The 14830-nt window shown below is 38.2% G+C and overlaps 3 protein-coding genes across 3 annotated transcripts; 2 read left to right on the forward strand and 1 right to left on the reverse strand.

Annotated features, from left to right (window-relative positions):
- Positions 1–718: 718 nt before the first annotated feature.
- On the forward strand, positions 719–4365 carry MONOS_5098fu5097 (putative E3 ubiquitin-protein ligase RNF115/126; the record flags this gene model as incomplete). The annotated part of the gene is made up of 2 exons (XM_067875216.1): positions 719–4064; positions 4250–4365. Exons 1-2 carry the CDS (start codon positions 734–736, stop codon positions 4363–4365), a joined length of 3447 nt encoding a protein of 1148 aa, XP_067721926.1. The 5' UTR covers positions 719–733.
- A 437-nt stretch (positions 4366–4802) lies between these two features.
- Positions 4803–8025, reverse strand: MONOS_5099 (uncharacterized protein). Its single transcript, XM_067875217.1, has 4 exons — positions 7880–8025; positions 7657–7814; positions 6636–7584; positions 4803–6487 (listed from the first exon to the last, which is right to left on the reverse strand). Exons 1-4 carry the CDS (start codon positions 7980–7982, stop codon positions 5145–5147), a joined length of 2553 nt encoding a protein of 850 aa, XP_067721927.1. The 5' UTR covers positions 7983–8025; the 3' UTR covers positions 4803–5144.
- Positions 8026–8655: 630 nt separating this feature from the next.
- Positions 8656–14813, forward strand: MONOS_5100 (uncharacterized protein; the record flags this gene model as incomplete). The annotated part of the gene is made up of 7 exons (XM_067875220.1): positions 8656–8666; positions 8818–9382; positions 9612–11246; positions 11374–12817; positions 12947–13007; positions 13129–14304; positions 14393–14813. 7 exons carry the CDS (start codon positions 8656–8658, stop codon positions 14589–14591), a joined length of 5091 nt encoding a protein of 1696 aa, XP_067721928.1. The 3' UTR covers positions 14592–14813.
- Between the last annotated feature and the right edge of the window lie 17 nt (positions 14814–14830).

Below are 14830 nucleotides of genomic sequence, written 5' to 3' on the forward strand. Positions count from 1 at the left end.
ATAAATAACATTCAATGATAATTGTTAATCAAATGAATTATCTTCATACCCCTGAATAATGCAGTTAAAGTCATTTGTTTCCTTTCGATTATTCCATTCACATTTTCAAAGGGTCGCATCATTTGAAACAGTTTGTTATAAAATAGCATATAAATGATTACATATATATTATAGCTTTTGTATTATTAAAACCTGTTTTTTTGTGAAAGATAATTATTTTCTTTTTTGAGATAAGAAATAGAATTTATTATTCTTTTTCCGATTTTGTTTTTGTGTTTCGTTTTAAATGTTTATTTTTTTGAAATTTTATTTTTTCAAGACAATTCATGCAAATTGAAATAAATCAATTATTATTCATGGAATGACGCATTGTTCAACAAAAAATATGAAAAAACAATATTATTAATAATTTTTTACAAAAATATGTTATTCTTTTTTTTTCTTCCTGAATGAAACTTTTTGAGTAGTATCTGAAAATTCTATTTTCACAGCATCAAAGGCTTTGCATTTTTTATATGCAGATTGTTTGAAATTATCAATTTGAAAGATTGTGAATCTTTGATGGAAAAATGAAAAACAATACAAAATGTGACCAAAGGGAGTTTTTTTTCTTCATCCATATGATTTCATTGATAAGAAAATAGCACTGAAATGAATTCTGACTTTCAGTGAAAGACGATTTAGATTATTTTTTTCTGTCTGATCCAAGTTTGTAACATTTTTTAATATTTTGATGCTTCCAGCTGTGAAAAAGCCAGAATTTGTGAACTATGCATCAACATCAAATCTACAAAGGCCAAATCTTTTGCAAAATTTGTTGAAATACGGAAGTGTTGTTGATCCAAACGCGAGCTTCTTCCAGAATTCTGGAATGACAAGTAATTCAGATTTATCTCCTTCTCCAAAAGCTTCATCGAGGATTCGACAATTTGATTCAAAAAAAGCTTCTTTTTCGAATAATTTTCAAATGTCAAATTCTTCATCATTTCATGATTCTTCGGAAAAGAACACGAATAAAGATTCAAATTTTATTGACATTCGAGAAAATGAAGATTTAATTGACGATAAGACCTTTGACGATTCTTCTCCATTGTTGATATCATTCCCACTATCTCCACAAGCAAGCTCAAAGGAAATTCACAATCAAAAATCATCATATTCATCAAGTTCTACAAATATTCTTTTTGAAAAAAATGCGGACATCTACGAGCTTCCGTTCGCGACAAATGGAAGAGACGCCCATGTTCAAAGTGAGGATTTCACATATATTGCTCCAGAAGTTTTCATGGCTTCTGGAATGCAATTTCCAGATTTTTCAAAGAAACAATTACCAGAAAACAAAACAACAGATGCTTCTCTAGTTAATAACTTTCATCATAACGATGAAACAGGCGTTACGCCGCATTTTGAAAGGATTGTCGAAAAACAAATAATTGTTGATCAAAGAAAAGAAAAAGATTTTACAAGCTATGGAAAGAAAGAACTCGAAAAGAAAAACAGCTTAAATGATGAAATCTCATCTAAAAATGTAAGAAATTGTATTTCACATTTTCCAGCATCACCGCCGAATGCTGGAGGACCTTTGAACGTTCTTGACTGCTCGCCACCAGTTGATTGCAGTAATTTCATTTCATTTTCTTTTGATAAAACAGCGAAAAATGGCACTTCGCGATTTCAACATATCAAAGAACAACAATTTGGGGTTGATCCATTGCAATCTGTGAAAAGCCTTTCTGGAAGTGGAAAGACTCAAACTTTCTGCAAGCGAATTCTCTCGCTGAATGGGAAGCGAAGGATGGTTGACTTTGACGATGCAGACAACGAAGAAACGCTTTTTCCGGCATTGAAGCCCGTTAAGCACAAAGAAAGAGAGAACGAATCTGCATCCTCTGAAGACGAAGCGGAGCCGCTGCAGCAGGCAGCGAAGACTGCTCGGTATGTGCGTGCGAGGCTGGCGGGGTTATCGAGGAGGAGCCGGTTGGAAAGAGCGAACAAGACAGTTTTGGAGGATGTGCCACAGGAGCAGAGGAGGCAAGGCATGAGGAGTCAGGTGAAAAGAGAGGGGGAGGAAGGGGCATTGAGCGAGGAGGAGCTGATGAAGGTGAAGAAAGAGAAAGTTATGAAGAAAGGAGGAGGAGGAGAGAAAGACGACAGTGGAGATGAGTCTGAAGAAGACGAGCAACTAAATAAAAACGATTCGAAGTGGAATCTTGACAGCTATTTTGAGGAAAGCAAGCTTTTGACAGCAGACAAAAAGCGCTCAGCAGCAAAAGGATCTGAAAAGCTGGATGAGACACTGAAACGGATGGAGTCCAGAGCGAACACTAAGACACCAAAAGTTGCTTCATCGGCAGTCAGAAATACACCAAATAGAGGTGATGAAGCAGAAAAGGCAAAAATTGGGGGAGGCGAGGGAAGTCCTGTGATTATACAGAATTTGGCTAAAAATAGAGAGTTGCAAATGAATAAAGAAAAAGAAAGAGAAAGAGAAAGGGAAAGGGAAAGAGAAAGGGAAAGGGAAAGAGAGAAAGAAAGGGAGAAAGAAAGAAAGAGATTGCAAGCACTGCAGAAAGAAAAAGAAAGAGAAAGAGAGATGAGATTTATCGAAGAAAATGAAAGAGAACTTGAAAGAGCCAGAGAAAGAGCCAGGTTCAATGACGATAAAAGCTCTTCTTTCAGAAACAGCATCGATGCTTCCTCATTTGAGCCGTCTTCTGTTCTGTTTGCGAAGGAAGCGGAGCTGAGGCGGCGAAGAGAAGAGGAAGAGGCGATGTATCGGAGACAGCTGCAGGAGCAGGAGCAGGCCGACGAGCAGTTCGAACGCGATTTGGAGCTGGCGATGCAGCTGTCGTTGATCGAAGAGGCGAACAGGAGAGAGAATGAGAAGTTTCTGGCGGCGATTGAAATGCCTGATGAAGCACTGGCATCTGCTCAGCCTCCAATTGCAGCATCAGCACCTCCACAGCCGCCACTGCCAGCAGCAACGGCAACAACAGCCATAGCAACAACAATATCAACGCCAGGATCAGCTTCAAAGGCATCTGCACCTGTAACTGCAATTCCACAACCAGCACCTGCTTCAAGTGTGCAGATCGGAACAATTGCAGCCACACCGCAGAGATTGGCGTCTCCGCAGTCCAATTCCACTGGGAGGAATGCATCTACTACTCCAAATGCCTCCAAAAGCAACCAGCCTTTTCCTCCGTCAGTTTCTAACCAGTTTTCCACTTTCTCAGTTTCAACTGCTCCTGCTATGCCTTCTCCTCCCTCTGCTCCTTCTCCGTTTGGCTCAATTGATTGGGCAGTGCCAACTGTTCCTCCATTCCCTCGCTCCAACCACAGAGCCACGCCAAACTCCAACCACAGAAACAGCCATTCTTTCAGACGCAGCACAAACGAGGCATTTTTGAATGCGTTCTCACCTCTTCTGCAAGCACCGTATTTGGATGACATGGCAGAAGATGCACTGGCACCGCAGTTTCTGTCTGTGCAGCTTTCTGCCACTCCATTGGAGCAGACAGCTACAACTACCACTACAACTACAACTTTGACTACAACTTTAACTCCAGCTGCAAACACCTCTTTGACATCTGCTCATACACGCAACTCATTTGTGCCTTCGAATGGCTTTATTCGTGCAGCATCTGCTGTCCCTCTTGCAACTGCAACACCAGCCACTCCTACTCCTCCTTCAGCGTCTGCTTTTTCTTCTTCTTCTGCTGCTGCAACTGCTCCTTTCTCTTCCTCTGCAGTTGCGACTCCGCCGCCGTTTGGCCGTCCTGCCAGCGCAGTAAACCCAGCTGTGTCAGATGGATATTCTTCGTCTCTTCAACAAGCGATCAATGCAACAGCAATGGCACAGATGCAGGCGCGTTCGTCGTCCAGAAAGAGATACAACGGGACAGGGGTGCCTCCCAGCGTTTTGAGTAAGATTAGGTCGGGCCCGCTGCTGAAGAAGCACAGCGTCAAGCCAGAAAGCGATGTGCCTGAGACAGTCTTTGGAGAGTGCACCATCTGCTTGGACAGCTTGAAGGTCGGCGCACAATGCACAGTGCTCTCAGCTTGTATGTTGTGTGGTGATGGAGATATTTATTTATTTTTTTATATCTTATTTTTTCGATTTTTTATCCATTTATTTTTCTTAATGAATGTTAAAAAAATTTTTTTGTTGAAAAATTACTTTAATTTTTTATTATTATTATCGCTTTTTCATTTCCTTCCAAACTCCTTGTTATTAACATTAATACAGGCAACCATGTGTTCCACACAGAGTGTATAATTCCTTGGCTCTCTCAGCACAAGACATGTCCAATCTGCCGATCGATTGTTCAGTCGCGTGTGACAGCAACAAAAGCGCCTTCTTGAAAATCGTGTCAGATTTGGTGGATTTTTTTATTCCATTCAATCAATTTATTGTCAAATGAGAAGGACAGAAAGATTGAGAGAGAAAGATCAGTGTGAAATGAGATGTATGATATTTTTGCTCAAAAGATGAAGAAGTTACAAATTTGAAATGATTTCTGAAGATTGCTCAGTTTCTTAGCGTCTATTTAGCATTTATGGATATTAATATGTGCTACAAATGAAAGATTGTTTTAGACTTTCATTTATTCTTCTTTTTTCAATGTGCAATTTTTGTGTTTTTCTTCCGTTGAATAAAATGGAAATAGTATTTATAATTAAGTCATCCAGTTTTCGTGTATTTTTAGCTGTTGCACACATCTCATTCATTGATTAAGTTCTTTAGATTTTTTTGAAAATCATTCATACAGATAGCATCTGAATTACATGCAGTTGAATTGTTGAATGAAGTTTTCTTGAAATTTCTATCACAAAAAACTAAGTGAAAAATTCTCATATCAAACGATAAAAAAATAAGTCCAGAAAATATTCATTTTGCATATTGCCACATTAAAAATAACTTCAAAACAAAAAACTTTAGAAATAAAAAATTCAATGAAAAACAGATTTTCAATTGTAAAGTATGAAATTTCCGTATTTATTCAAAATGCTTCAAACGAAACTAACTAATCCAAAATTCAACGTAAAAAATTCAATAATTTGTAACAAATGAAGTGATGAATTTTTTTTTAAGTCAAACATAACACAAAAACCAAATAAAGACTTGTAATCCTTGCGCAACTTCACACTTTTGAAGCAGACGCACCCGAATACTTCAGCTGCCTCTCTCTTCTCTGCTTGCTTTCGCTCCGGAGAAACTCAATCTGCCGTATTTTCTGTGTGGTCGAGTCCAACTCACTCATCAGCGCAGAGGGGGAGGCACAGAGATCAGCAGGGCTTCGCTGTGTTTTGTGCAGAGAAGAGCGAGAACTCGATGGCTGGCTCGTCTTCGATAAGGAAAGACTGCGGGCCAATGGAGGAATGCGTGTGGAGTTTGCAGAAGCATAGCGCGGTTGCGAAGAAGAGCGTGAAGTGTCAGAAAATGAAGAAAGAAACTTGTTTTTCTGTGTGTTCCACGTGGAACTGAAGGAAGATGGCTGCTCTTCTCTTGCTGTTGCATCAAGAGCATTGCCTGAGAGAGAATAAGATGGACAAGAAGGAGCAAGAGACCGCTGAGTAAGCAGTTCTGTCGGTGAAATGTCGAGTGATTCGGTCAACGAAGACAGGGCCTTGCTGACCGAGAGCACTGCATCCTTAATGGTGGATGCATCATCTGGATCGTTGCCTCTCCTTCTCTCTATTTTTCTGCCTCTATCTTTTCCCTGGCTGCTTCCTGTTCTGACTGTTCTGATTCCAATCAGCTGTTTTGTCTCATTCAGCGCTTTGAGCTTGCTCTTTCTCTCTTCTTCTCTCAGACGCTCGTCAGTCACCAGAACAGAAGGCAAAGAAGGCGATACAACGCCACTTGAATAATACGATTGAGAAATCGAAGGAGAGGCTGTGCCTGACAAGGGATACACTTGACCTAACAATTGGCTTTGAAGCAACGTTGAATCAATCGAATTTTGATTCAATGAAGATAAAGTTGCAGATTGAGAATTTCGAGGCGTTGGTCTTCCTCTTTTGAGAGAGCCTTGAGCAGTCTGTTTGTACAGAGGAGGGGATATTGAAGGAGGCGGATAAAGCGATGAATAATCAGCAGAATTCGAAAAAACGGGGTTGGTTGAAAGAACTGGAGTGCAAACACGAGGAGCAGCTGTGCTGTTGTCCATGTATGCCTTCATTCTTTGAGTGGAAGAAGGATAAGATTGACGCAAAGTATCGCACATTTCCGAGTGTGGTTGATGTGTCAATACCGTTTTGTTGTGCTTTGTTTGCATGCCCATCGAATTAGATCCCAGACATTCACACGAATTTGCTTCGTCATCATCTTCATCGTTATCATCGTCATCGCTCCACCTGATTTTTCCCAAGCAATCTTTTTCTTCTCCTTCTTTTTCAACTGAGCTGACAATCCTTTCCATCTTCTTCAAGCCAAATGGCTCGCCAATCACAACAGACTGCGCCTGCACTTTTAGTCGATGTTCTGCACATTCCGCAACAAGAAAGAAAATGGCCATGTGAAGATTGAAAATGAATAAAAAAACATATGAAATTTGTAAATGCAAGCAATAACAATGTATATTTCAACATATTTTAATAAGAATATCACAAAAAAGGAATGTTGAGCAAACCGTCCAATTTCTTCCTCAATTCTTCTCTTGTTTTCAAATACTCCTCCTTTTTGCGCTCCTCTTCTTTCAACAACATATTCCGCTTCTTTTCGTCCAATTGGTCTTTGATCACCATAAAATACCCTTCGCTCCTTGGTTTTCTGACTTTTTTATTCTTCTCCCTCGCTGCTTTCAATGCCATCTCGATGTCCTCATCTTCTTTAAACAGTTTCGCTGCCCATTTCCCTGTTCCTTTCCTCATTTGCCTGTTATTTTTTTCCCTCTCTGCCTTCTCCCGTATCTTTGCTTCTTCCTCCTCCTTCCATTCCTTCTCCCCGTACTTCTTTTTCCTCTCTGTTTTCACTCTTTCCTCTTCATCCCACTCACCCCCTTCACGTGGCAGCTTCTTCGATTTCACAGACATCCCACAGAAACCACGGCGGTGTGGAGGCGTGCGAAGTCTGAATGATTTGTAGCCAATGGACCTTGGAGACGGAAGAAGATATGGCTCCATGAAAGTCTTGTTGTATGAGCTTCGCTGGAAGCAATCTCTTTCTGCTGATGTTGACATCACGCTACTGGATATATCCAAAGGAGCGGGTCTTGTGGATGTTAAAGAACGAGTGACTGAGATATTTGATGGAAAAGACTCAAAATTGTAAGAACTTAACGTATTTCGCAAGGGAGTAATATTATTTGTTGGAGACAAATACGGTAAGTTATGAGCCGTTCCATATGATGCAAATTGGTCATCAAATGATTGTCTTCCTGAAGGGGGTAACGATGTGTGCCTTTCTCTTATTCTGTTTCGAGAGTCAAGTGCCATGCTTCTATCAGTCAGACTTCCTTTTTGAATAAGACTGTCATTATTTGTTTTCATCAAATCCGCACCATAGAGAGAATGAGATGGTAAATTTTGAGACATAAGCATTCCTTCTTTACTTTTTTTATCTATATTTTGACTTGAATTCTCAAAATAATAAAAATCAAAATAAAGTATTAAAAAACATATATATTGAAATGGTTTTTTAAAAAAAAATACTTTTTTTCTTGTTCCCAGAATAAAAGGTTCTATTTCAGGAAGTCTGGATTTCCTCAATCCAAGTTTTTCCAATTCTTCAATTTGTTGTAAAAGTGGGGATTTATAAGGTTCAAATTCGCATTCACCAATTTCATTTTGTATCTCAAATTTATCAATATCTGTATTTATTATTTATTAAAAAATGCATCATATTGAACATTTAAATAAATCGAAAAGAGCAAACCATATCGACTTTCTTCTCCTTCTCTAATTGCTTGATTATCGAAATAATTTAAAATTTCAATAGATTCTATTTCCTTTTTTCTCTTTGCATTTTCGCTCATCATTGTGTGAATGCCTTGCAAATAGAAAGAAATAAAAAAATATTTTTCGGCTGTTTCAGAAAAAAAAGTTATGTATCAAGAGTGCCCATATTAAATTCGAATGAAATCAATTATATTAGAAAGTGTTTTTCTCCTTTTGTAAGTGTAGTTAACTAAAGTTACAAGTAGACATATTTGCACATATGCAAAAAAATGATTTGGATGGAGAATATTATTGTGTTAAAGTCCCAGCTACAGTATCTGATAATGATGTTGTAGAATTGCTATCTCGGATGAAATATCATTATCCATTGCTTGCAAACCTTGAGCACATTTTTACAGATGAAAGTTCATTGCATTTTTATTTTTTGAGGCATCATATATCATTTCAGCAAGTTGTCGAGTTGGTGAACAAACAAATCATTTCATTCGATTTTCATGTTTGCATTTTGATTTGACCACTGTTATTGATTTTATTTTGTTTCAGCAAGCGTTGTATCTTTTTTCTGAATTGCTTTTGGGAGTAATAATCCTTATATCCAATGGTCTTCCTCATTCATCAATTTGCCCTTCTTCTGTATTTTTAGAAAATTACAGATCAATACGTATAGGTTTCTGCATTTTTTAATGTATTTGCTCGTGAAATGTTTATTTCATTAACTGTTTATTTTCTATATTGGTAAAATAGAGTATTTTAATGATGAAACGGTAAATGAGATTACAAATAAGACGAATATTGCAAATAATTCATTGTTTGCTTCTATTTACTTCTTTGACAAAAAATAATTAACCTTTTTAATCAATAAATTAAATGTAATATTTTTTCTTCGAATGCATTTTTTCATATCTTTTTTTTCAGAACACAAGAAAGGATAGATCTGGAAGGTGCTGCAGCGCTTGTCTACGAGTTATTTCATCATCAAACACCAACATTTTCTGATGAATCAGCCAGCTGCGTTGCGTGTGACATCACCAAGCCATCAGAATCGATGATTCAGTCAACATTTGGACAGTTGTTCATAACAAATCCATTGACTCCAGAAACAAACAGGAAAGATTCAATCAGACAGCCTTCAACACCAACATCTTCAAATTCCTTTTTGTCTTCCACTTTTTCTTCTGAAAAGTCAACATTTTCCAGCCGCTCTGAATCGACTGAGGTTTCACACTCAACTTTTTCTATTGACGAGCCTGCTTATCCTGTCATTCCATTTTCATTGTCTCAAATAGAAAATGTGATATCATCTTCAAATACTGATTTTTCATCTGCTTCTTCTTCTTCTTCTTCTTCTTCTACCTCTTCATCTCTTTCTCCCTGGAATGCAAACTCTTCCAGTCCTCATCTGTCGCTGCAGGAAAAGAAAGAGAGAGAAACTTTTGTGCAAATTCTGAATTCAATAATGGAAAGAGACGAAACAACTCAAGTTTGTTCTCAAATTATTTATATAAAAAAACTGAAAGAGAAAAATGAAGAAGGAAATTTGGAAGGGCTTATAAATGTCCTTATTGTTTGATGCAATTACAATGATTTTTCAAATGAGCATTGAAATAATCCATATTTTTTTTTCATTAAAAATTAAAAGTTTTATCAATAAATCAATAAACCTCTTTTTATATTTCTCTTTTATTTTTCGTTTCCATGTTTTTTCTCAGATATCTGCCTTCACCATCTTATCGAATGCACTTTTTGTGCCCATTCTGAAAGAGATCAGAAGTCGAGCAGCGTTGGAGAGAGTGGCGTTGCTCCAGAGCGAAACGACAAATGACACACGAAGTAATATCAAAGGAGAATGTGAAAGAAGAAGAAGAAGGAAAAGTCAAATGGAGATGAATGGAATAAGATTTGATTGTGGATCGTATTCTTCTTCTTCTTCTTCTGGTTGTTCTTCAGGTTATTCTGAAGAATTGTCTGAGGAGTCATCTTTAGTCAAGCAGATTGATTGCTCCAAAGATGACATGAGAAATTCAAAGAACAAAAAAAGAACAAAAAATGAAAAAAGTGCTTTCAATAAAGATGCAAGTTATGATGAAAATTGCAATGCTTATGAATTTGAAAGAGGGGGAAGCGAATCTCAGAGCGAAGATGGGATCAAAGAGCTTGATGTTCCACAAGACATAGCCAGCAATAAGACTCTTCCTTCTTTCCCTCCTTGCACTTTTCCTGCTTCTGATCAACAATATTCACCTCGAAGTTCAATTTCTTCTTCTTCCTCTTCTTCCTCCTCTTCTTCTTCCTCATCGTTTCATCATTCCACCCACAAAAATGCCTCTTTTTCTGTTTCTGAGACACTTTCTGGCTGTTCCATTTCATCAGGCGATTCTTCATTGGCTTCTTCTGCTTCAACTTATCTGGCCAATGCAACGCCTCTTTTTTCACTGCCTGCATATCACACTTCCTCATATTTATCTTCTTCTCATTCACATAATTCATTGTCACCTTCTCCTTCTCAATCTCTTTCTTCTTCTCCTTCTCCTTCACCCACATCATCCATCATCCATCTTGTTCAGCATCCAGACACGCCTGCCTCTCCCTCTCCCTCTTCTTCTTCTTCTTCTTCTTCAGACAGAAGCTCTCCTCAGCCAACTGTTATTCACATTTTGGAAGAAGATAATGAGAATGAGAACGAACAGAAAGAAGAAGAAGAAGAAGAAGAAAGCAATAGAGATATTTCTGAGAATATTCAAACTATCAGGTTATCAAACTTTTCTTCTTCTTCTTCTTCTTCTTCTTCTGTAATTCTTCCACAACATCCAAACTATTTATTTCAGTCTTCGTCCACTTCATCTGCTTTTGGTGAAACAGAAACTGTTCTTCATTCTGCTTCAAGCTGTTTTTCAATCAATGAACCTTCTGTCAACATTTCATCCATTTCGCCAGATGCTGATTTGCCTACTGCTTCATTAGAAGCATCAATTCATTCAGAGAATTCAAAAGATGCTTCTTCTTCTTCTAACCCACACCAAAATTCTTCATCTGCATTTCATCTCAATTCATCCAACACATCATCCGCATTTCAGCATCCATTTCTTCCTTCTTCTGCTTCTTCTGCATTCTCTCCTCCTTCTCCTCCTCCTCCTTCCTCATCTCCTGCTCATTCTTCTTCTTTTCCTGATGTTTCTCACATCACACCTTCACCTTCTTGTTCTTGTTCTCCTTCACCTTCTCCTTCTGCTTCTGCTTCTCCTTCCACATTCTACTCATCTCATACGCATCTCTCTCAATTGGCATTCAATTCTTCCTCCAATCAGTCAGCATATCACGCACAACAATCACCAGAACCAACAACAGTTTGAGCTTTCTTTATCTGCATTGCTTATGAATTTCATATTTATCTCCTTTTTTAATCTTTTTCTTCTTTTCTTCTTTTTATTTTGAATGCATTTTCATCTGTTTTCTTGAATATCATTTTTTCAGTTTCAGATAACGCCCACTTCGTTCACAAGGCGATCAATAAGAGAATTATCCGATCTCATCAATCTGATAGACAGCATCATCAAATATTCACAGGATATCTCCCCTTCTCAAGAACTGAATCCATTTCATTCGTCTTCTGCTTCTGCGTCTTCTTCTTCTTCTTCAATTTCTTCTTCTTCATCTTCCTCATCATCATCTTCTTCTTCTTCTTCGGTTTATGATTCTTTTAATCCTTCCTCATTGTATTCACAATTCCACAGTATTGGTCCTTTATCTTCTTTATCTGAGCATCTCATCCTTTCTTCTTCTTCTTCTTCTTCTTCTTCTTCTTCAATCTCACCTACAACTTCCATTTCAGACGAATCTCTCTGGATGCTCCCCGACACTGCTGTCATGTGCCTGATCGAATCCCAAGCACAGACACTCTACATCACCCACGACTTCTCTTCTGTCTCTGTTTCAGCTGCGCAGCTGGAGTTTGTGCTAGCAATGCTCTCTTCTAACGATGTGAACATGAGCTATCGCGCTGCTGCCCTCCTCTTCTTCCTATCGGCCCATCCGCTTTCGTGGTTCGACAGCTTCTTTGCAGACAACGCACTCCAGCGCATTTCTGAGGTGCTGGCGGCTGAGTGCCACAGGAAGACGATTTGTGTTCTTATTCTGGTGGTGACACAGCTGTTGGAGAAGAGACAGTGCAGGCAGATGATTTTGGAGGTCAAGAAGGCGAAAAGAGGGGTTGAAGGAGAAGGAAAAAGGAAAAAGAATGAAGAGAAGACACAAAAATACTTAAGTGAGCAAAAACGTGGCTTATCTGATGAAGAAGAGGCAACGAAATTATTGAAAGAGCGATCGTCTTTTGCGCAGAAGAGCAGAGAAGGCAATGCCAGCAAGCGCAACAAATGGGACGAGCTGTTTGACACGCTGGCGAAGAGCGACCCGGCGATCATTCCATTTGTGGCACGGTGGCACAAGCAGAGGCTGATGCTGCTGCTGAAGGAGAGGCAAGAGCTACAGAGACAAAACAGCGCAGGAAGAGAAGAGGCAGAAGGAATGGAAGAAGGATATGATTTGAAGGAAGATGAAAACGCAAAAGCGGAAGATGAAGTGAATGGTTTGACAGTTGGAAGAGAATGTGTGGTGCATGCGAATGAGATAGTGAGCACAGGGATGTTCTCACAGTTCGACCATTATTTCCGCTCGAGAACGGCCAGCTTGAATGCGAAAGTGCCAATCCTCTCGTTCGCCTCTGCTTCAGCATGGGCAGCCACAGAGTCGGAGTCGATGATGGACGAAGTGGTGGTTCTGCTTGTGATTGTCAGCTGTCTTGTCAATTCGCCTCAGTCGCTACTGCCTCACATGCATTTTCTGTCTCAGATGTTTTTCTCGATGGGGCTTGATGATGTGCTGCCTATTATAACCATTTACAAGTTGCATCCTGATCATTGTATGATGGCTTACATTCATTTTCTTTGATTTCTAAATTGCTTTATTTTATTATTCCTCTTTGATTGCTCATTTAATCATATTTTGTTTCGAAAAATATTTTGTATGATTTCTTCGTTTGAATTTTTAGGTGATTTAAATATGTTCTTCGATATGATTCAAAATCCTCAGAGGATATTGGCAGTTATTCAGTTTGAAAAATTGATTTCTTTTATGGAAAACTAATTCTTCCACTATTTTTAATTATATTGTGTTTTAAAAAAATATATGATTTTCATGTAATATTTATAAATATGTATTCATTTTCAACAGAACTTATCGAGGAAACCGACTATCGCTGTTTTTAAGCAATCTTCAGCAATTAGTGCTGCTCAACCGCCATTCATTTACAGCTAACCTTCTCTTCAGCGGAATACTAACGCAACTCAAGACGTTGATTCTGGATGCTTCTACGCCTCTTTTTCTGCTTCGTGTAGTTCCTCTTTTGTGCGCTTCTCTCTGCCAAGCGGATGAAGAAGCCTTTTTCCTTGCGTCTCCACAAAACTTAGCGTCATTAATTGCAGAAAGGACGATTGCAGTGCAGAACGAGCAATGTTTGAAATCGCTTTTTGTTCTTCTTTCGATGCTGATGGGCCATTTCTTTGGCTGCATTGATGTTGAGTGGCATGAGAGGCTTCTTGAGAAGATATGTGATGTGCTTATGAATGAACGCAATTGCACATCTTTGAATGTGGAAGAAAAGAATGATGATGTGTTGAAAGAATGCGAATGTGGAGATTATTCTGGCAATGACATTGGAAGAAGCGAGGAAAACAATGGCAAATACAGCAGAGAAATGAATTATTCTGATGGCGATGAAGAAGAAACAGATTTGCTTCGTTTTCTTTTTCGGCTGCTTCTTGCTTCAGTTCAGCAGAGCAGAACAACTTCGTTGTACAATCCACTGTTTAACCATGCAGTCCATCTGAAATTGATTAGCTGCCTTTTGAGTATTCAGAATGAAAATGGAAAGTGGAAGCAAATGGGAGTAGCAGACATTTCTGGACTCAAAAAGGATCGAGAAACTATCAATGATTGGAAAGATGAGATGCAATCGAAGGATCTGAAAAATGAAACTGCAAAATCATTTATCAATGAGAATTCTTGGTTTTCTTTATCAAATTCTCAATTATCAGACAATCCTTCAAAATCTCCGACCTATCCTTACTTTTCTATGCCGCCGCATCAGAAGTCAAATTCATTCTTTCTTGATCCTCTTCAGGAGAAAAGGCATTTGTGTGCATTGTGTCTTCTTATTCTTTTCAAGGGACAAAAACTTCCTGCAGAACTCGAAGATTCGCTGCTAATTGTGGTTTCATCGCTATCCGCACTTTCTCCTTTTCTTTTTGGAATTGGAATGATTGCTATCACATTTACTGTTCAATGCGAGCAAAACCATCAATTATTTTTTTCAAGTGATGTTTTAGCGATTATTTTCCGACTGTTATCGTATGACAATGATTTTTTTAAGTTTTTTTTAATGAATTTTATGGGCTAAATTAATATTTGCGAAAATAAAATTATATCTTTCTTACAGGGTGCCACGTGATGCAGTTCGCGTTGGTGTGCTAAGATTTCTGTGCCAATTTGCGTTATGTGCAACAATAAAGACAAGGCGCCAACTTCTTGAAATGGGATTGGCAGAGAGAGTGGTGTCAATTACAGAAAAAGCAAAGAGTTCGGCTCTTATTGCTTTAGCCACTTATTTGTTTGATATTCTTCTGAATGATGAATAAATGATATCTATTCTTCATGACTATTACTTCTTTTTCGCGTTGTTGATGGCTTTCAATATCATAATAGTTATTAAAATTACGATTGAAACTTTTCTCATTTTAATTGAATGCAAATTTTTTCAATGCCCTGTTTTATTTATTTATTTATTTATTTATTTATTTATTTATTTATTTATTTAACTTTTCGCTGTTTATTTTTTTCGCATTTTTGAAAACTTTTTTGCATTAAAAACGCATTA

This window comes from Monocercomonoides exilis, assembly GCF_001643675.1.
Source record: "Monocercomonoides exilis strain PA203 chromosome Unknown scaffold44-821271, whole genome shotgun sequence".
Lineage (NCBI taxonomy): Eukaryota > Preaxostyla > Oxymonadida > Polymastigidae > Monocercomonoides > Monocercomonoides exilis.

Bases quoted from the DNA above. Each gene is read 5' to 3' on its own strand.
- MONOS_5099 (XM_067875217.1), bottom strand. From the start codon at position 7,982: ATGATGAGCGAAAATGCAAAGAGAAAAAAGGAAATAGAATCTATTGAA. The intron at 7,815-7,879 runs GTTTGCTCTTTT...TAATAAATACAG, and splicing joins AGGAGAAGAAAGTCGATATG to ATATTGATAAATTTGAGATA. The intron at 6,488-6,635 runs GTTTGCTCAACA...CGGAATGTGCAG, and splicing joins ATTGAGGAAGAAATTGGACG to AACATCGACTAAAAGTGCAG.